Source organism: Apteryx mantelli, chromosome 1 (genome assembly GCF_036417845.1).
Source record: "Apteryx mantelli isolate bAptMan1 chromosome 1, bAptMan1.hap1, whole genome shotgun sequence".
NCBI classification, from domain to species: Eukaryota; Metazoa; Chordata; class Aves; order Apterygiformes; family Apterygidae; genus Apteryx; species Apteryx mantelli.
In genome coordinates this window covers 143,788,976-143,812,323 of record NC_089978.1, presented here as the reverse complement: position 1 = coordinate 143,812,323, position 23,348 = coordinate 143,788,976, and the positions used below count along the sequence as shown (strand labels likewise).

General features: G+C 39.7%; 1 protein-coding gene across 10 annotated transcripts in view; it reads left to right on the top strand.

The window, feature by feature from the left end:
- Window positions 1-653: 653 nt before the first annotated feature.
- Window positions 654-23,348, top strand: part of ARHGAP8 (Rho GTPase activating protein 8) — a 77,519-nt gene continuing 54,824 nt past the window's right edge. For 9 of the 10 annotated variants that reach the window (XR_010885682.1, XR_010885681.1, XM_013947671.2 and 6 more), the window contains exons 1-4: window positions 654-758; window positions 5,552-5,689; window positions 20,136-20,223; window positions 22,958-23,089. Coding sequence is in view for 8 of the 10 variants with exons in the window: in XM_013947671.2 (XP_013803125.1) it covers window positions 722-758; window positions 5,552-5,689; window positions 20,136-20,223; window positions 22,958-23,089 (395 nt within the window). In the remaining 2 variants the exon portion in view is untranslated. The remainder of the gene's footprint in view (window positions 759-5,551; window positions 5,690-20,135; window positions 20,224-22,957; window positions 23,090-23,348) is intronic. The other variant, XM_067305300.1, reaches the window with a different exon arrangement.

Sequence of the window (23,348 nt, the reverse complement as noted above, 5' to 3'; positions counted from 1 at the left end):
AAGACAGATCTTCTAAATTGTATTCTTGGTTCCTGATACTCTCGGTAGGTATGTTACTTAGTGTTATGTTTATAAAGCACTCCTAAGAGCATTTGACAAAAAGCAATGATTACATGCAGGAAGTGCTGGGCTTTTATTTTTATATAAGTTAATGCTAACAAAATTTTCATGATGCTGCTTCATGCAAAATGTGAGGTTGAGAACATTTCCTGTAATAAAACTTACAGCTACAATAGAACAAGTGACTTTGGCATGAGAATATAGATTTTCTTCTTTGTCTGAGAAATAAAATATCTGCAGGTAGATTAAGAATAATTAGGTTGTTTCCAGAAGTGAGATACTCCTCAATTCTGATGTCTGTCATCAAAACATGTGTTATATAAGTATTCTGAAGGCAGAAAAAACCAAATAAATACAGATCACCTTTGTTGAAAGTCCTGTTATTAAATATAGTCTTTTTCTGGACTGCTGTATCAAAAGTATTTCATAATACTTGTTGTGAGGAAATGATGCCCAAATGCAAATAAGCTGGTTCCTCAACAGTAATTGGGTAGTAGATTTTGTGGGGCTTTTGTTTTTTTTGTATCTGTATAGTGTGTAAAACGTGCCACGCTATGATGACAGCTACTTTCTTTTATTTTTATAGGGTTGACCCAAGGACCGTTTCATCCTGCAAGAATCAGTTAGCAAGATCTGCACAGACTTCCTCCTAACAGGAAACATGTCTGAAATTGACTATGAGAAGTTAGCTGAAATAGGTAAATATTTCTTATTATACTTCAAATGGCATCTGTGTGGAGTTGCAGGTGATTTAATAGAGCATCTTCAGTAAGTGAGAAGCTTCACCAGCATTTTGTAATACTTCTTGCAGCAATCCAGCATGAGTTACAGCCACTGTACTGATGTGTACCCTATGAAGGCCATTAGAGTTGAAGGTTAGTTTAATACATGCAGCATTTATGAATTATTGGTATATGTTCCCAGTGCAATGCTAGGCTATTGGAATATCACCATCATCACATATTGTGGCACAAATGGGAGTCATTACTCCAAAGAGACAAGTATTGAATGAGCATAGAGATTGCTGTATTGTATGTTATCTCCAAAGATGTTAGTCGAGCTGAGCAATATGACCATGGAATTAGGAGGCTCATCATTTTGAAAAATCAGCGTTAAATTTTTTTCCTGTCTTTTTGAGGATGCCAGGCTGAACCTCAGAGCATGAGTCTTTCAGATCATCTTATTTATTTATTTGCCTCCCCCATCTCCCCCATCTCCCTTTTCCTGTCCCTCACCTTGGCTCTGATTTCTCCAAATGTCGTGACTTTCATCAGCAGCAGACAGGCCTCTTTACTTTTAGGGCCCAATTCAAAAACCACTGAAAGCAATTTTCCCATCAAACTCTGAAAGCTCTGGATCAGGCCCTTCTTATTCTCTCCCAGCCAGGATTTAACACCAGTAACATTGCAAGTAGTAACAGATGATTCTCTGCTACGGCTCATGAAGCAGGGCAATAAACTCCTATCATTTGCAGGAGAGAAATGGAGCTCAGGTCTCTCTCCATCAGTTTGGAACAACGAATCTTTTTTTTATTTGTATTTATTATGAAACATCTCTGGAGCACCGGTCCTCTTGTTCACAAAACAAAAAAAATTATCTTATGTCAGGGGTAGCTAGCTTTTCAGTAGTTTGTGATTGCTGTTGGGACTGTAGTCCCTGTGAATAACTGCAGTACACATGAGCATGCATGTGTACTTTGTTTCTGCAGTTCTTTATCTCATGTCTCAAAGTCAGATGGCTGTCTATACTTGATCACAAATCCTTACCCCTTCGTTTTGGAAACCTGTCTATTATTTTGCGTAGTACAAAATAAATTTGTACAGAAGGGGTTGGCCTCTGCCTCTTTGTACCAAATGTTGTAGTTTTAATATTTCTTCCCTTTTTTTTATGTATTTAAATCACGTACTGCATTATGTTGTATTATTCATCCCAGCTCTTTGATCAGAATCATTCTAAAGTGAAAGAATACTGTTCCAGTTAAGGTTATTGTAGTTTTTTTTATATATGATACATTTTTAAAAGATAGAAAAATACACACTTGGGAGCTAATACTTTTATCTTTTTTGTGTATGAGGAAGACGCTAATGGTTTATTTCTAAAGGCAGATATTTGTTCTAAGACTTCTGTGACTTACCAGGACTGCTGATTTATTTTCTGTGGAGACTTTCACAGAATCACAGAATCACAGAATCGCTGAGGTTGGAAGGGACCTCTGGAGATCATCTAGTCCAACCCCCCTGCTCAAGCAGGGTCACCTAGAGCACATTGCACAGGATTGCATCCAGGCGTGTTTTGAATATCTCCAGAGAAGGAGACTCCACCACCTCACGGGGCAACCTGTTCCAGTGCTCTGTCACCCTCACAGTGAAAAAGTTTTTCCTCCTGTTCAGATGGAAGTGTCTGTGTTCCAGTTTGTGCCCATTGCCTCGCGTCCTGTCGCTCGGCACCGCTGAAAAGAGTCTGGTCCCATCCTCTCGACACCCTCCCTTCAGATACTTGTACACATTGATAAGATCTCCTCTCAGCCTTCTCTTCTCCAAGCTAAACAGGCCCAGCTCTCTCAGCCTTTCCTCATAAGAGAGATGCTCCAGTCCCCTAATCATCTTTGCGGCCCTTCGCTGGACTTGCTCCAGTAGTGCCACATCCCTCTTGTACTGGGGAGCCCAGAACTGGACGCAGTACTCTAGATGTGGCCTCACCAGGGCTGAGTAGAGGGGGAGAATCACCTCCCTCGACCTGCTGGCAACACTCTTCCTGATGCACCCCAGCATACCATTGGCCTTCTTGGCCACAAGGGCACATTGCTGCCTCATGCTTAACTTGGTGTCCACCAGCACTCCCAGGGCCTTCTCCGCAGAGCTGCTTTCCAGCAGGTCAACCCCCAGCCTGTCCTGGTACATGGGGTTATTCCTCCCCAGGTGCAGGACCCTGCACTTGCCTTTGTTGAACTTCATGAGGTTCCTCTCTGCCCACCTCTCCAGCCTCTCCAGGTCCCTCTGAATGGCAGCACAGCCCTCTGGTGTATCAGCCACTCCTCCCAGTTTTTATCTTCAGCAAACTTGCTGAGGGTGCACTCTGTCCCTTCATCCAGGTCACTGATGAAGAAGTTGAACAAGACTGGACACCGCTAGCTACAGGCCTCCACCTAGACTCTGTGCCACTGATCACAACTCTCTGAGCTCTGCCATTCAGCCAGTTCTCAATCCACCTCACTGTCCACTCATCTAACCCACACTTCCTGAGCTTGTCTATGAGGATGCTATGGGAGACAGTGTCAAAAGCCTTCCTGAAGTCAAGGTAGACAGCATCCACTGCTCTCCCCTCATCTACCCAGCCAGTCATTCCATCATAGAAGGCTATCAGATTGGTTAGGCATGATTTCCCCTTGGTGAAGCCATGCTGACTACTCCTGATCACCTTCTTGTCCTCCACATGCTTGGAGATGGCCTCCAGGATGAGCTGCTCCATCACCTTTTGAGGGATGGAGGTGAGGCTGACTGGCCTGTAGTTCCCTGGGTCCTCCTTCTTGCCCTTTTTGAAGACTGGAGTGACATTGGCTTTCTTCCAGTCCTCAGGCACCTCTCTTGTCCTCCATGACCTTTCAAAGATGATGGAGAGTGGCTTAGCAATGACATCCGCCAGCTCCCTCAGCACTCGTGGGTGCATCCCATCAGGGCCCATGGATTTGTGGGTGTCAAGTTTGCTTAAATGATCTCTAACCTGATCCTCCTCGACCAAGGGAAAGTCTTTAATGTGAATTCAGGGCAGACATAAAGGAACTTTAAAAAAAATAGAGGTTTTCCTAACTTCTCTTTGTGTTTTAGAAGCTTAGCCATTAGTGGCATTTTTCATCCTTGTGAAATGCATTTTTAGTACAAATCATCTTAAAAATAAAAATGAGACAATAAAACTTTCATATAGCTGTTTATAGGATAGAAAGGTACTGGGAAATTGTGAGTGGAAAACATTCATAAATATTTAGTAACAGTTTTTCTCTAACAATTATTAGCTACTGTATATAAAGCTGACTGAAATCAATACCTAGTATAGTCTTTCTGCCCTAGTGTATCTTGGGTAGTGGTCAATGCATATGAAATATGCAGAGGATCAGAAAGCAAAATGTTCTCAAAGTACATTTCTAAGTGGCACTAATGGTGTTATAGATAAAACTGCTATTTCCATCTTATTATATAAAATTATGTATCTTACTATAACTTGCACGATAAAAGAAGTAGATGATGTATAAGGGGTGGTATATCTTAGCAGAACATTAATTTGTCTCTTTAAATACAGCTTTTCCTGTTTTAAGCCAACAAGACAGTTGTGTGTTAGTGTGTCAATACAATGTTACTCCAGTGAGTTTCTGGAGAACATTCATTTAAATACTGTAGAAACATTAGCACCAGTAGTTCTTGCATCGTGCTCCCAGAATCTATGTTCTTTTGGATATGTACTTAAGATCACCTCTTTTAGAACCATGCAGCCGTTCGGAAAAAGATTGAAAACAAAACAAAATAAAACCAAAAAAACTCTGAAGACAGGACTGACTGACTTTTTGTTGCTTATTTAGTGCAGAGTAGATTTTGCCTTGAGGTTCTAGTCCAGGATCTGCTGAAGTTAGGGAGAAGAAGCCCATTGATTTCCTTGGGTTTTTGAGCAGATGTTTGCACCTTCACTCGGGACGTAGTTGAAATGTATGCTGAGTGGATGTGTGACTGCCGTGTCTGTTGCAAGTTCTGAAGGATAACGGATTTCAAGGAAGCGGTGGATTTGGAGGGAGCTAAGATGGGATTTTGTTTGTAGTATTTTATAGTACTGAGATACAGTGCTAATGATAGGTCCAGATCTTGCTATGCTAAAATCTTTAGAAAATTCAGAATGTCTGGTCCAAGTGAAGATTTACCTGCTTGGAGAAGTTAGCTCACAGTTAAGTTGTGCAGCAGTTTACAACACGTTCCCTGCGTGCCGCTGTTGGTGAGCATTAATGATATCTTTATGCAACACAATGAGTCTGCTGTCAGGGAGCGTTCACATGGGGTGTTAATGTGGAGTAGCTGTCAATGCGCATGCTAGCGTACTGAACACTGACTTCCCCATGCGGACAAGCTCAAAGTAAAAGACAAGAAGCTGTAGATGAGTGCAAAAAGCAGACTGTGGGAGTGTAGGGAACAAGGAGACAACGCCAGCAGTCATGAATAGCAAGGTCACAGCATGCTAGCTGTCTAATTGTTGTTGAGATTTTTGTGAGCATTGCAGCGGGTACTAATTTTAAGGAGGACATGAAGGTGGCTGTGAGGTATTATGGGGTTGATTTTCCCACATATGAGGATGGGAAAAAGCAAGAAACTGGTCTGCAAATGTAACAGTGGTGGATGAAGACCTGTGTTTTTGCCAGAGCTGAGCTAAAATTCAGCCTTTTAATAACGTATCAGAGGGAGAAGTTTTTCTTTGTTCATTATCGCTTTTAAGCATTCCTGCTTGCTCCTTTTAGAATTGCAGAAAGATGAAGCAGAAGATGCACAGTCTAACCAGGAAAAAACATTTATTCCACCACCACTGGAGGATCCTGAGCTAAATATTAATCACCCCTACTATGATGTTGCAAGACATGGCATCATCCAATTAGCAGGTATGTTTGGAAAAAAGAGTGCAGCTTCAGCTTACTAGACCCCTTATCACGTTTTTCTTACTGTACTCCTCAGTGATGCATCAGGATCATGTTAATACTTTCAGCCTTCATCCTGAAAAGCAGGTGAATAGTAGTAACCTGTGATCCAGTGCCTTTCTGCGGATGAATTATGAGCCAAATATTTGAGCTTAATCTTGCTTTAGAATATAAACATTACAATATATCATAATCTAAAGCTTAAATACTGACTGTAACAGATGTGTGGTTCATTTGAGTGATAAGCTGTTTTGTTTTCTGAGTAACCTGAAGTGTTATGAAGCCATGCATGTAATCATTTTTATAGTCTGCCCAGGAAAGGAAGTGCAACTGAAGAGATATGGGTTACTGTATAAAAACTAATAAAAGGCAGAAAGGAAACTGTTGATGCAGTGATGGAGAGAAGCTGTGGGTACATACCATATTAGAATATTGGATCATTTGATGTTTACAGTTATTTATTTTAAAATCTTTCTGGTAACATTAATAGGATGAGTAGGCACATCTATGAAATAAAAGCACCTCTTTAAAGCATGCATTGCATGTTTTTTTACTTTTGGTTCTTTTTTGGTATTAATGTGCTTGTTAAAATAACATTATAATCACACTCCTGAACTTAAGAATTTTATGCAATAAGAAGTAAATAACAGTATTCAACACTGCTCATCTGCAGATTGTGTTACCTTGCACACGCTTTTTGCACCTCATGCTTTAATGCACCTAGATTGTGAGCTTCCTGGAAAGCCATGAACTGAAGTGTGTATGTGTATGTACCTTCCTGAATTAGAGCCATAAACAGAGTGTCATCATTTCATTGGTTTATTAATCCAGGTGAATGTGAACTTTAGGGAAACCATTCCTCTAATATGGTTGAATAGGGTAGTGAAATCAGTGTTGACTTGACTTCTGACTTTAGTGGGAGGAGAATTTCACCCATACTAACTTCTCCTCTTGAAGCTACTTATACACAGGATAAATATTACCTTTTACCTTCATCAAAAACTCTCCTCCCAACATAAGATTCAATTCTGTAGACAAGGGACAAACTCTTGTGATTCAAAAACTGCTACCTACTGACCCTCTAGGATGTTCCTCACTCAAGCACCAGCTTTGGGATGGGGGAAATACCAAGACACAGAAGTTATTAATGAAATCATGGAAATAAATCTGACAGTGTGAAATAGATCTGTTAACAGACATGCTGGAAATGCCAGGGTTACTATAACTGTCCATCTAAGAACCTCTCCCATATGCTATATTAAGCACTACTATATGGTAATGTTTTAAGAGATCTCCGTCAAGAATTTTTTTATCCTGCTGGTATACTCCACATCCAGGTGTGACAGGCCATGTATTTTACTGCTTCAGCTTTACTATGATCATGCACAGCTATTTAGTAGTAGCTGTTTGTTGTTGCTCCTCAAAGCTTCCCTGGAAGTTGAAAGTTTCTTATTAACACTTGGTATTTGTCTGTTTTAAAACAGACAAATTTTTAGCTGGTGTTAGTTCTAAAGGATCCTTGTTATGTTTGTCTCCTTTGGAGGAATTATTGTGATTTTTGTGGCTATAGGCAGAGTGCCTGATGCTGAGCTGGAACTTCTGAGTCTGCGGTTGAAAAAACTCTTATTTTCCATCCCTCTTTACTGGAGGGGAGGGGACAAGCTGGCAGTCTTACTGTGTTCTGCTCAAGTGGCCAGTAAGACGTTCCTTGCTGATTTAAAAAGGTAAATAAATAACAGTTTACTTACTACCAAGGCAAACAAAAACCTTAACTTTCATATTCTCAGACTGATACTGTCCTTTGACTCGGAGGAGACCAAATGGTAGGGAAACTCAGAAAAGGGGGAAAATTTTGGAATGAGAAAATGGAATATACTGGAACAGCTCCTTTTAAAAATTCTTGCTTTACTGCTGATGAGACAGAGAACATACAGTGGGGACAGAATGTTAACTAACCTTTCCTTCACTTTATTTCTGTATCAAAGAATGGGAATGTGCCTCAGTGTAGTCCAAAGTGAGACCCACAGTGCTTTTATTTATTTATTTTTAAGAGAACTACTGGTAGCTTCCATCGTTTCATCTTAGAACTTGCCCTATATTGGTATTGGCTTGGAATAAATCCAAACATTAGATATACTCCTGGTGTAACTTCACTGAAGCCAACAGAAGTATTCACAAAATGAATCTTGGCTGAAACGTGTGGTTATCTGTAATGATTTTTCCTTAATGCTGTAGTCTTTGATAATGTGGGAGGTGGGGGGGAAGTCCCCTAACCCTTATGTAAACCCAGAAGAGAGTGAGTTTAGCTGCCATGTCCGTCAGAATTATTTGATGGGGTTTTGCAAATACACTGGACAATTTACATGCAAAGCACAAGCCAGCAGCCACGCTTCAGAATGCAGTATACAAAAATAAAGAAAGAATTCTGATAATATAATCTAAGAAGAGAACGCAGAGGTGTGCATGTGAATGCAGAACATGCAAAAGGTAAAAATATCATCAGAAGACACATTTCACTTCCACAAAATGAAACTTCTCTATTCCCAGTGTTAACTGGTGTTGAGTCAGATTTAAATGTTTTCTGGATTTAGAATCAAGTGCAGCAAGGGCAAGCTCTTCATACCTCTTTCCCATCTTGGAAAAGTCCAGTCCCTTTTGAGAATGAAACATTTTAAAATGATTTGTACCTAGCTTATTACAGTTAATCTCCTTGAATAAGAAAAGTATAATTTCAGTGTTTTGAATGGCTGTTTTAAAGCAATTCTGCAAGCTGTTCCTTCTGTTTTAATTCTGTGATTGAAAGACAATGAAACATGTTGTTTGCCATGATTGAAGAATGAGAACACTGAAGTTAGGTGAAAATATTTGCAGTAATTTATCTATCTTTTACAGTGATTTAGTTTCCAACAGTTATTTTAAAAAAACCTAAAATTCCACCTCGCTTCTTGTAAATTAAAGTGACTCGTACTTGCTTTCCATAACAATAGCTTTGACTGTCTGCAAAGGAGATTTTTGAGGTTTTTTTCACACTGTATAAATACAAATTAATTAATAGGGGACATTTTTGAAAGGTACAAGTTCTAATAGTTGTTTATTACATAGTGATTTATCCCACTAATACCAATGTGTTGACTACTTTAAGCATACATAAATGGCAGCAGTGCTGCAATGCTGTTTTTTTTTTTTTTTAATTTCCATTTTGAATTTTCAGACTGTTGCTTAAAAAGAAATTCAAGATTTTGTTTTTCTTTGGAGCAAAAATGAAGGGCATATTATGCATATATGGTGCATCAAGCTTCCTTATTTTCTATAGTTTGCTTTCATAATATGATTGCTGATAATTTCTTGTGGTACCTTGTTTTGGATATGCACTGATTAAGTAGAAGGCTATTTCTGATGCTTGTGATTTCATGAATGCCAAGCTGCATCCTTTTATGCATTAGACTAAACTTGCTAGTGGAAGCAAAATCCATCTTTGTTTTAAATCAATATTTTCACTAGCCTTTTACTGCTTTTCTAGTTATGTTTAAAGATTCCAGGTATTCGGCCTGTCCTCAGAGAGAGTGTTTGTATTTTTCTTCAAGCTTCAGTTCATCTCATGGCCATTTCTGGTTTCAGACCCGTGTATTAGAAACTGATTAGAATATTAGAAACTGATTAGAATAGTATTACATAGATCAGGCTGTGAAAGTTAAAGTAGTAATTTAGTTTTGGTCACATATAAGGAGAAACAGTAGTGAATTACCAAATAGTGAAACAGTAGTGAGTTGCCAAATAGGCCTAAGACACAAGTCTTTATAATTATCAGTCTACATTGGTGGCAACTTTGCCACTTCCTCCAATACCTTCAGGAGCAGATCCATGGTGTATAAATTACATGGTGTATAAATTGCACTGTCACGGGGAAAAAAAAAAATCAGTTTAAAGCTTTTTTTCTTAAAGGAAGATTTACTTTATCCAATTTTTATTTCCAAAACATTCCTGAAATCAGGTTCTCTGATGTTATTTCATGAATACCAGTTGGGGGGAGGAGTTAAAAAATAAAAATAAAAAAATATACACACGCACACACATGTGCATGCGCGCACAGATGCGCGCGCGCACAGAGACACAGACGCGCGCGCACACAGGCACAGACACAGGCACAGACACAGACAGACACACACACACAGACACAGACACACAGTCACAGACACACACAGACACACAGACAGACGTGCGCGCACACAGACACAGACACACAGACACACACAGTCACAGACACACACACAGACGCGCGCGCACACAGACACAGACAGACACAGACACGCACAGTCACAGACACAGACAGCTACACAGACACACAGACACGGACACACACACAGATGCGTGTGCTCACAGACACGCAGACACACACAGACACAGACACACACAGACACAGACACACACAGAGACACACAGACACAGACAGACACACAGACCTACACAGACACAGATGCGCGTGCAGACGCGCAGACAGACAGACGCGCAGACACGCACAGATGCACACACATATATACACGCACACAGACACGCAGACACATGCAGGCACGCACATGCACACCCACACACATGCATACACGCACGCGCACACATATGCATGCATGCACACATGCAGACACACGCACGCACATGCATACAAACACACGCATACGCACACACATGTGCACATGCACGCACGCGCACACGCACGCACACACATGCCATACACACATGCAGACATGCACACATGTTTGCGCACATGCACACACGCGCACACACACGCGCACGCACGCGCACGCACACACGCATATACACGCATGCACGCATATATGCACGCACGCGCACACACACGCGCACGCGCACACGCACGCACGCGCACACATGCATGCATATACATACGCACGCATATACGCACGCATGCATGCATATACGCACGCATACACACGCACGCATGCACGCGTGTGCACACACGTGTGCACACACACGCACGCAAACACGTGCGCACACGCGCACACACACGCACACACATATACGCACACGCACGCACTTATGCACGCACGCACATATGCACGCACGCACATATACACGCACATATGCACGCACATATGCACACACGCACGCACGCGCACACGCACACACACACATATACACACACGCACGCATATACGCACGCGCACACACACATGCATATACACACACGCACGCATATACGCACGCACGCATATACGCACGCACGCACACACATGCACACGCCCACACACATGCACGCGCCCACATGCACGCGCACACACGCACACGCACACACACACGCATATATGCACGCACACATGCACACACGCACGCATACACACACGTGCACGCACGCACACACATGCGCGCACACACGCACACATACACATATGCACGCATGCACGCACGCATACACGCACGCACATATGCACGCACGCACATATGCACGCACATACGCACGCACATATGCACGCACACACACGCACATGCACGCGCATGCACGCATACACACACGCGCACACGCACGCATATACACACGTGCGCGCACACACGCGCGCACACGTGTGCACACACATGCACGTGCACACACATGTGCATGTGCACATGCACATACACGCGCACATACATGCACATGCACACACACGTGCACACACACAGACACGCATGCACATGCATGCACAGAGACACACACGCAGACATGCACACAGACATGCACAGACGCACGCATACAGACGCAGACACACTCAGACATGCACGCACACAGACGCACACACACACACCTACACACAGACACCTACACACACAGACACGTATACACACGCACCTGCACACCTATACACACACATATACACACACATGTACACACACCTGCATACACAGATATACACACACGTACACACACCTGCATACACACATATACACACATGTACACACACACGTATATATACATATATATATTTATATATATATAGTCAACTGGAGAGCCCTTGAATACTTTTCAAGAAACTAAGGGCTCCAGTTCATAACCTATTTGCAGCACAAGAGCAGATTTTAATGTGGGCTTCACCCATTACAAAGCATGTCTTAACCAGTTGGATGTTGTCATTTTTTCCCCTCAATTGTTATGAGGGGAACTCCAGAATAAAGATTGAAAGCAATGAAGAATGCTCCCTGCTCTAGAAAGAGGGAACTTACCTGAGTCATAGAAACATAGGTTCAAATCCTTTGGGCACAGGAATGAATTGAACTTGAATTTTCCACTTTCTGGGCCAGTTTTCTGCTGCTTCTTTCTCCAACTCTTTATTTCTGAGAATGTCAAAGGAAATGAATCCTTCTTTATCACATTTCTTGCTTTTGAACATCAGACTGTAGGTAGTAGCATAATTTTTTAAGATAAAACTGAGTTAATTACATCAAAATATACGGACAAGTTTTCTTGCTGACTCTGAGAAAATAAAAGGGTCTGCTTTAAATATTATTTGATTTCAACTGCTTAAGAGTAATAGGCTTATTAAAATAAATGATGTCTTGAAGTGCCAATTTCAAATGAGCGTGAATTTGATTTTAGGGTTGCGTATCTTGAAAATATACCACGAATCATTCTACACCAGAATATACCTTATTAAAAGAATAGCCTGGCAATATTTCCCCTTCACAAAATAAGTAGATTATATTCCCTTTTTGGTTGACTATTCTGCTGTTTCTTTGCTTTCCTTATATTTTCTTTTACACTTTGTGTGAGTTAGCAAAATATTTAGTCTTGATGTTTAGTTTTGCATCACTGAAAGCAGTACTGACTTTCAGTGCCTTTTTTAAGACCAGAACATCATTTTCCTCCAGAGAGTCAACCAGACTTAGCTGCATGAACATCTTTAACTTGCTCTTACTGCAGCTCATTTTGCATACTTTAAGAATGGCAAAGAAATATAAAGAATTAGTTACTTCAAAAAGCCAGCTGTCGCTTCTGCTTTCAGCTGGCCTGAAGAAAATGTGCTATGGCAAAATATTTCTCGTAGCCAAAATGGAAAAAAACAAAAACTGTACCTGAAGGAATCTTTGAGGAATCTTTGTTTTCTGAAAGGAATGAACAAGGGTCTTAATGCAGGAAATCTCTTAAACAGTCACTTACAATCATTCTTATTTAGGAAAACACCTGAGCATATGCTTGATTTTAATTGCATTTTTAGTACTTTCCAGAATCAGCCAGGTGCAGTCCTCTCGAAGAAAGTTTTTTTCCTAAATGAACAGGGGGACGTGAGTGGAATTCAGAACAGTGCCCGTGAAGAGGGATCTTGGTGAAATCAGAATGGGCTGGCTTACCGAATTCGGAGTTGCTGCAATTTTCTGTGTTTACTCAGAGGATCATGATCACAAATTTCATGCAGCTTAAAGATGAAGTATTAAACTATACATTGTAACGTAAAGATTAATAACAGCACAACTTCTTATAAAATGATGATTCTAGTGTAAGTAAACCTTACAGATGTTGGCTACGTGTTTTTCATGTTGCTGTCTTTGTAAGACCCGCGAGGAGGAAACGGTGTGTGTTTGTTTCCGTGAGGTTTGAGTGAGAATGTGGGAGAGGACAAGCCTTGTATTACCCTTCTGCATAGGGAGGGGGATGTAAGCTTTGCAGTTGATTAATGAGTATTTCAGAGCTGCTTTTAAATTGAATTTGGGTATCTGTGGGGGATTCAGGTTGAGACTGACACTCAAATTTAAGTGTTAGCATGTAGTTGTCTACACGTGCACTAGTTTCTAAGTTCCCCTTATAGTTTATGGAGATTTAGAGCTCAGTTCTGTTGCCCATGCTAGGCAACTGAATTTTAGTGCCATTTGGGACCCCTTGGCATACCTGAGGTGCCTGCACTGGGCTGACAGTAAGACACACGACGGACATTTAAATCAGCTGTCTTCACATCTCAAACTGAATTCTACCCAAACTGCAATTTTGTGTAAGATGCTCATTCCGTTTTGGGGGAATGATGCTTTGGCTTAAGGTTCATAGTACTGATGCCTCATTTTGATTTGAAAATTATTTTAGAACTTTTATGGGTATTTATATTTATAAAATACACAGCATTAGCTGTTGTGAAAACTTGAATTTTCCTGTTTTTCTACAGGAGTCATTATATTATATGAGCTTCTTTAGTCTCTTCTGCCAGTGGGTGTCACTTCTGAGCTAATGAAATGAGCTTCAGAAATTAGTGTTAGGATGCTCTCATTTTTCTGAGGCAGATGATAGCAACATCAGAAATGCACCTCCCGCTACACTAAAGACCAGGTTCCAAGAACAAGTCACTTAGGCCTGATTTTACTGGCATACAAGTTCATAAGGGGGTACTCATTCTATCCAACTAAGCATCAAACTGATTTTAATGTGGAGATGTGGGTTCTAGATAGTGCTCTGGAGGTTCATGTTTTCTCTGTTGAATACATTTGGAGCCTTAGAAGGACTAGCTGGCTAACTTAATCAGCTAAATTAGATGCCTAAAATTGGGGAGTGTGAATACAGTTTAAGGGTTACTGAATAGTATCGTTGTGCTTTATTTCTGTAAACCTTCTATGCATGAAGAATGCATTGCAATAATAAATACACTGTAGATTTTAAGGCTTGCATATTATTGAAGCCATGTAAAGGCTAGGAGAGAAAGGGATTGGGATAGGATGAGGGAGAAGATACACTCCAAATAGGTTATCAGGCTATGAGCAGATGATAATTTTCATTATAAACTAGTGATGATGTTTTCCAGAAACCAGTCTGTCTTTTAAAATTTTTTCCATCGACTTTAACATCGGCAGTGTTTAGTCCCTTACTTTACTGCTCTTGCTAGAGTCATCCGTGCCAACTTCATATCTAATTCTAAGCAGCTGTCTCTTTAAATCTGAATTTTCTCAAACTTCCCATTTGTTTGCTAGATTCCCCAGAGCAGGAGTCCTGTATTCATTCTTCTGCCAGTTTCTCTGTATATCAGTGCAAAGATTCAAGTACCTGAACCCATGATTCTGACTAAATATATTTATGCTGTATTTGTTTTACCAAATAAGTTGTCTTAATTTGTCCTTTATTCATTTGATCCTTTTAATTGCATTTTAAAGTTGAAGAGTTGAGTTTTAAAACAAAAACTTGGCCCAAAGCAGTGTAAAAGGCACTCTGTTAAACCAAAAGGTAAAAGCCATTTTAATATAAAAAGTGAGGAGACCTTTATTTTTTTTGCTAAAATTTCCATGGTTATTTTAAAACTGCTTATTTTCATATGATGAGCCAAGCTGTTCAATGCCAGGAGAAAGAGAACTCAGAGTCTCTGCATCTAAAGGTGTAAGCATCTATCACTAATGTTAAGACATTATCTCTGTGTTATCTCGGCTGTGTGTTTTTTACTGACCAAGAAATTTGCCGTTATGTACGGGCAGAGACTCATACTGCATTAATTGTTGGTCGTATTTACTCTAAGTTACTCAGCTCAGGCAAAGCACAGAAGTTTAATAATGGCTTTTTTGTGACCCCATGGTTCCCTGGATTGTAGAGAGAAAGAGGAGGCTTGGAAGTACTGTTTGTCTTGCTCTTTAACATAATGTTTTCGAGGATTAGGCTCATTTTCACTAGCCTAAGTTCTATGAACAAAACAGAAATGTGAGCAAGTCTTTTCACTGTAGTAGCAAGTCTCCTGGATTTTGGCCCTGCTTCTGTTCCAGTTGAAACTGGTGGCAGAATTTCCTTTGACGTTAGGATCTGGCTTGCTTTGCTGTGGTGTGATAATGACAAGTTTCAGTGAAGTAAAATGATATATCACTTTTCACTTGTAAAATGATAATATTTAGTATCATCAGAACCAAAGTTCTTAAACAGTTGTGCTAAAATTACAACATTCAAAAACTCTCATTTGCAAATTGAAATGAGCTGTGTCATTAGAAAAAACTTTTCATTTGCAAGAAGCACTTAGTAAGTGCTGTGCCATCCAAATTCTTAATTAAAAAGTAGAATGATCCATTTCCCCACTTGCCCTTCCCTATGTCATTACTGTAACTTTTTTTTTAAACTGCGGAGTTTGCTATCAAAGGCAGTGTATGATTCATGCCTGTTTCAGTGAGACAGACAAATACAATCCCAGAGGTTATCTTGTATTTTAATGCACATAGGTCTTACTATGGACAATACACTCTGTATGCCCCTCCTTACTCATGGAGGAAGAGGCTGGTCTCGCAGTAGGAAGCTAACCGAATTGACTCAGCTGTGAGCACAGCTGATAATGCTGTGGCTGCAGCAGTCAGTAGTCTACTGGGATTTTTGTATTTACATGCTTTATTTGTGAGTGTCTCTGTGTGACGGTAGGTGGCTGATCTAAAGGCAGTAGTCCCTTGCCCATGGTCAAGAGAAATCTAACATCAGACCTTTTTGGTGCATGAGGGCAGAATTTGACCCAGTGACTTTTTTGTCAAAATGAAAAATATAGGGGTATAAAGATATAAATAGGTGCCTAGGGGAGTCTGAGTGTCCAAGCAGCTAAGACACTCAGTCTTTGGGAATGCTCCCTGCCTGAGGATGTGGAGCTCAAAAACAGTGCAGAAGGGTGAGAGGAGGAAAGCCTTTATACAGGCAGGGTATATACAAGTTATCAGTTTTCATCTGAAAGTGTTTGATAACATTAGTCCATGGAATGAAGTAGGTTAAAACAAAACTATACTGTTGACCTGCAAGTGACTTTAAAATATGCATTGAAACATCAAGGAGCAAAGTAGAAATTGTGCTTCTTTTTGAATTGTCCCCTGTAGAAAATGAGGCATCCTTCAGTTCTAATTTATTTAGTTCCAGGGAAATTTATTTAATTCCAGTAGGGAAATACAGGTTTTGTGGGATAAATATATTCTCTGTGCAGGATTTAAAGCATACTTCAAACTACGCACTCCTTTGAACTTACAGATTCCTGCCATTCCCCACTTTACCCTCCAGACTGCACTTTCAAGTGTTTGGGGAGGAATTACATCCTCAAGGTCATGGGAGTCAAACTGTCTCAGGCTGGGTAGCAAATGTGCTGGAGTGATGGGAATTTCCCAGAGTGCTCAGTCTTAGCCTGTCTGGTGGAGGGGAGGATAAGGGAGGCCTGATTTTATTTGGATCAACACTTCTTGTGTCATTTTAAAATTTGATGTTTTCAAAATGTTATTGATGCCTACGAAAAACGCTTGTTGATGCACATGAAAAAAGAACAGCCTCTTTCCTTTCTCTAAATCTCATCACTGGTGGGAAGATGGCACTGCTTTATTTATGTTTTTAAGTTCTTACAGAGGGAGGACGGAGACGGAGTTGGCTTGCCCGTGCTGTAACTCAGGGCAGGGTTGGGGATAGAGCTGAGGTCACGTGTTCCGATGCGTCGTCATTGCCTGTATGGCGCTACAGGTGCTCTTCACTACTCTGCTGGTAGTTCTGTGAAAGTTACTTTGCCTCAGCTTTCCCATCATTAAAACTGGGAAATGATGTTTGTTTATGTTCTAAGCGTATCTATTTGCAGTCTTTTATAAAGCTCATTATTTTTTTTCTGCCTTTTAATGCAGGCAGTCCAATGTAACCAATGGTAACAATTAGTGACTCATTTAATAGTTTAACTGGGAACCTTTCTTAGATTTAGAACAGAATATTCTACAGTGTATTGTAATGCAGCAGTTTTTCCACAAACAAGCTGTGAGTTAGAGAACAGTTTGTTATTAATGTTTTAATTTAATTTTAGTACATCATTCATTTTAATGCTTGTCACGTTATAATGCCTTTATAAATGCTCTGAGAACATCAAATAAGATACTTAAAAATAACTTCAGGAAATTAAATTATGACCTGCTTAACAACAGTATGCAGACATACCTGAGTATCTGTAGTTGTATTGTTGTGCATGTTCTTTCTCTAGTGGTGCTCAAGCACCCTATTTAACACGTGAGTCAGAATATATTTTTAATGAGGGAAGGGACAGCAGACCTTGTGGGATGAAAAAACACCTTCAAGAAAGATGATGGAAATAAACAGTCAGCCTATAAGGGACAGGAGAAAAGGATCAGTCAGCAGAGAAAGCTGTGTCTTGGAAGTCAAAAATATGGGGTTATAGTGATAATTGCCAAAAGTCAAGTTGAGTTAGACCTTAAAAGGATATTGAAACAAATAGCAAAAGGCTCTTTGGTTATATAAATAAAAAAAAAACAAGGAGAGAAAGTGGTCTTCTGTGAAATAAGGGTGGGATGGAGTTAGAGGTAATCCAGAGAAAGTTGCCACATTAAACCTTGGTTTTCAGTATAGACAATGATGTTGATATTTTTGGAAAATCTATCAAGTCCCCTGTGTGATGTCCATCTGCAATTCATTACCTAATGCTGGTCTCCATGTTTAGGAAAGATCCATTCAGATTGGAGCAGTGTAGAAAATGGCTAAATCAGGGGAATGGTGATGCTTAAAAAAGACAGAAGAACTAAATTGTTTACAAGGAGTAAAATAAAGGCTGAGAGGGGATACGATTACTGTCTAGAAATTCCTTCAGGAAGATAAACTGTACTGAAGGAGAAGAGTTGTTTCAGCTGAGTGATGTTATTGTCACAAGAACAAATTGGTATAAACTCACTGTGGCTTCTAGACTGAAATTGAGAAAAGGGGGTTGCTGGTTGTCAAAGCAGGGAGCTCAGGAACAGCCTTGTAGCAGGAGGAGCAAGAAGCAGCAAAACCTAACTGCTTTTTAAGATGGAGCTTGACAAGTTAATTGAAGGGATTATATGATACAGTTCTGGTGATAACACAGGCTTGGAATTGATAATGCAGAAGATCTCTCTCCTCAGTCTGTGTTCGTATGTGGAAAGTCATTAAGCGTTAATCTTGCCTCTTCCCTCCATCTTCCCCCTCCACACCTAAACTGGAATGGGTTTAAAAAGAAAAAATAAAGATACTGTCTCATCATGACTTCTGCAAGTACCGTTGAGCACAGGTAGGAACTGGACAAAATGAATACAGGGATTTTTTTTTCTTAATGTAAAGTTTGTCTGATCAAGACAACTACCTCTCCTGAACTGAATGAAGGAAAGCATATCACTGTCTGTGGTGGTTTTCATGTAAAACATGGATGTTTGTAAAGCTGTGACATACTCTGTTAGTTCAGATCATCTAATTTGAACCAGCATTGGTTTTACAAGTTCGAACAGCCTAAGAAATGGTGTGAAGCTATTCTGCACAATTTTCATAAAGCTATTCTGCACAGTTTTCATAGAAATGCCATAATGATTTTATTTATTCATTAAGTCACTCTCTTTCAGAGTTAGCTTCCCCCATTTTACCTATTTTCTTTGCTTATTCTAGACATTGCCTAATTAGGGAAGGAAAGGAAACAACAGAATTAGAAAGAATATCTTTAAAAAATATATATCATGTCTTAACTTTCTATCCTACTGATATCAAAGCCAAACTTTGATACTTTGGAGTATAGAAGCCAGGATTAAGTATAATTTAATTTGAACATTGAAATTAGACAAGAATATCTCACACATGAATTAAGTCTTAAAGTTTTCTGGGATGCTTCTGTATTATTTTAACAGGAATGATATCTTTCATGTAGACAAATGTTAGTATCTTAACACCTCACAGTCTTCAGGACAGAGTTACCCTCAGTACAAGCATTGCTTAAACTCTGAGTCTGACTTGCCAGATAGTGGAAGTCAGGCATGGGGTGGCCCCGGCACGAACACCAGCCTTTTCTCTGCAGGCAGCCTGCGTGAAGCTGTCTTGAGTCAGGGGTGTAATGGACTTGGGTGTAACAATATATGCTTTGCCAGAGAGACTAAGGGGATGGACATTTAGGGATCTTCAGGTTATAAAAAGCCCAGGTGTGTGCCCTGCTTGTTGTGTTTTAAATGGGATCTGAATGTAGCAGTGCTTTTGGAAAAGAGTATCTAAGAATGCTTAAGTTGCCTAAAAAAATCTGACCAAAGTGTGACAAAGCAGATGCCTGAAGTGCTTCTGGGCAGAGCAGTATTCTTATATATTACAAAAATAAGGCCTGAAGAGTTTAAAAACAGGCCACTTTTAGACTACTAGGGAAAGCAGGCCTATTTTCTTCCATGACTGAATTCTGCAGGAGGACTTTAGTGTCCCCTAGCAGGAGCTGAACACTTCCAATCTCCTTTGAATATGACTTTCTCAGCTTAGTTCCCTCCATTGCCAGACAGCTGCATCTTTTCATGCCAGTGGTGGGCAGATTGATTTCTGTATACAGCAAGTGATTTGACAGTGAAGTTTCACAGTGCGTTTTAGGTAGCGGTGGGAGCTGCAAAGGTAGCCTCAAGTATCAGAAGATATGAGCCATTCCTTCAGATAATTGAGATCCCACTGCATAAATAAATGAGCATTGTCTTTACTAACTGTTTTGTTCACCAGGTGATGACAATTCTGGAAGGAAGGTGATTACTTTCAATTGCTGCCGTATGCCTCCCTCCCATCAGCTCAATCACACCAGGTTGCTGGAGTAAGTTTCTCTCAATCCCCTGCTTGGACTACTTTGCATTTTATATGTGAACTTCTATTAGTTTGTTTCTAGGTGAATGAGCTTTTTGGGAAGAGAAGCAGGGGGCAGAGAGTGAAATGCTAATATTAAGTGAATGAGATGTGGATGAAGCTATCAGAGTTCCTTCACCAGGAATCTTGACTAGAAAGAGCAATTCACTGTTTACAGAAATTAACTTCGTGTATTGTAGTCTTGATATTGTTAATGAATTCCGATGGCATTTGAAAATGGAATTTATGATGAGAACCAATGAGATAGAAATTTGAGTATTTTAGTGCTCTGTATGTATGTTCTCATGAATTGTAGGATTTGCCTTAATTTGTTATACTTCATCTTCTAAGTCACTTAGTTACAATGTTTCATTATTTTTATGTCATTTTTTCTTCTTTTATAAAATAATCAACCTTACTTACCATATCATTATGCTTAAACTTTTTTTATCTCACTTTGTAATGTTTGTTTTTTGTGTTAAAGGGGTTGTGAACATGAAAAATCACATTCTTCCTCCATGTAAACTTGCTGCAATAAAGTATCAGAACATGTTTCTACCTGGATTCCCTAGCTTGTCACTACAATGGGGTCTGTTTTGTCAGGAGAGCTCTGTCCTTATTAAGCATTTAAAACCTATTTTGAGTTCTTGTACAGCCTCCATTACCAAAATATTTGAGCACCTTTCAGTATGCCTACCCTTACAAAAGAAGGAAGTGCTGTTATCTCAACTTTTCAGAAACAGAGGGATTAAAAAACAGGTTATTTAAGAGATGTGTTTGAAACAATGCTGCTTAATTTGTATGCTCCTCACACTGTTAGCATAGTTCAATAGCCTAAAGCCAAGGCTTCCTATATAATATAGAAGGAGTGCTAGCCCCTTGGAGCAAGATCCACAGCAGTCAACTCCTCACCTAGAGGAGCTACCTGCACTGATTGATAGGTAATGCGAAAGAAAGGAGTAACAACATTGCAGTCCAGATCTAAGAACCCTTCCTCAGTTCTGCAGGGAGGCACCTGAATAAAACTAGGATTTCCAGCCCTCAGACTCTTCTGGATTTGAACAATTAAATGCTTTTCTATATCTGAGACTACATCAAATTCTCTTGGAAAGTCCGTGCTAAGATAGAGAACTGAAGGCAGTTATCTGAATTTGAAGCTAGCACTGTATCTGTCAGGTGATCTGTGCTTTAAGTAGTTAGACCAAGCAGTCAAATTTTGAGGAAAAGACTGTGCAGACTAGGCCCAGATTGGTAGGTTGTTTGTGATTAAATCACTTAAAAGATTGATCTGGTAAAGCTTTTATAATGTCCCTGCAATTCTGTTACAGCCTGGGAACAGTTAATTGACTGTACAGAAATATTGGTTATTTTATGCCCACAAAACCCCTCTCCATTATTTTTAGAAGTACAGGCATTGGAATGCAATGTGCCAAGGAATTACATGGCATAAAATAAAGCATGAGACTCCCTGTATGTAAGAATATCTTTTTAGGTATATTTTCATTTCAGACTAATTAGAAGTCTTGAATAATTGTTACTACTATTTCTATTAAACTAACATCTAATACTCAAGTCAGGGATCAAAACTGCATTATACTAATTGCAGTGGAAGTCCTTGTCCCAGACCATTCACAGTCTAAGATTTACAGTATGCTAAGGGGAATAAGCAGCTAAATGAGGTGGTGGGAGTTCAGGGTAACAGTGAAGCTGCATGCTTTTGCATAGGTGGATAGTCAGAGTGGCCTTGATACTTTCAGATATCCACAGCCTAATAAATGCCACATGGAACTATCTATTTTATTAAATGAAAATGGCCTACATACGATTAAGCACAATAGCTAGGGCTATGCCACAGAATAATAAGAAAGCATTGAGAGTGACATGAGAAAGTTAAAATCTGACACAGCAAGAGATGAGGCCAGATTGTACTCCTCCATCATTGCTTTATTTGAATCATTGAGCTGTGTAATAGACCATACAGTGTTCTCAATTGTAGGAGAAAGGAAAGAGAAAAGCATCTTAAAGTATACCATAAAAGAATCAACACAAAGCAATCTGCTTATAAAACGTGCAGTATTATTTCAAGATGGGATAACTAGTGTAGTTCCTTAAATTAGTTTCAAAGGAGATGATCTTTGAACACAGTCCCTGCAATACAAAAAAGAGAAAGGCAAACATATTCAGGGAAAACAGTTTGCAGTAACCAGTCCTAATTGCCAGTAATTAGCTGATGGTTTTTTTTCAAGAATTTAAAATATTTTAAATTGGGAGAAAAAAATAAGATCTATTTGTCATTATTTTGAAAAGTCAAAGCGATGGTGTTTACTTGGCTAATAAAAAGGAATTTACAAAGACCAGAAGAAAGCAAAATACAAGTCAGTTCTAATTGTCAGTTAAAATGCATCTTTTTTAATTTCTTGGATAACATGGTCCCTTATTGTCTTCATCTTTTAGTGATCCATGAGTACTGTACATTTTGTAACTAAACATATTCTTTCAAATTTGGAGGTTTGTAGTGATGTGGAGTTATTGGTAACACTGCTACTAAAGCAAAATGAACTTGTTTGATAAATAATTGGAAGCAAACATGAATTTAGAATCACTTGCACTCAGTGCAAAAGTAGTACATTCAGTTTCTCAGCTACTGGTTTAAAAATCTCATCCAATATACTATCTTAAAACTAAAATGTTGTCTGTCTTCTCAGGTATTTAAAGTATACTCTGGACCAGTATGTAGAGAATGATTATACGGTTGTCTACTTTCACTATGGCCTGAAGAGTCTGAATAAACCATCTCTGAAATGGTTGCAAACTGCCTACAAAGAATTTGACAGAAAGTATGTCTCCAAAATATTTGGTTTGCTCTTTCTGTTGTGTAATGTCTCTACTAACTTCCATGAAAGAAGCATAAAGATATCTCGATCAGCTGGCAGGCTGCTGAGTTTGTTTTGCCATTGCAAATTCCTGTAATGTTCCCAGTGCTGTTGATGCTATTAGAAATGTCTTCTGTGCAGTACTAATCAACATCCTAGGTGCTGGAATGGTTATCCAAAGATATAAAAAGCATTGGCACAAGAACCACGAGCCACTGCTTTT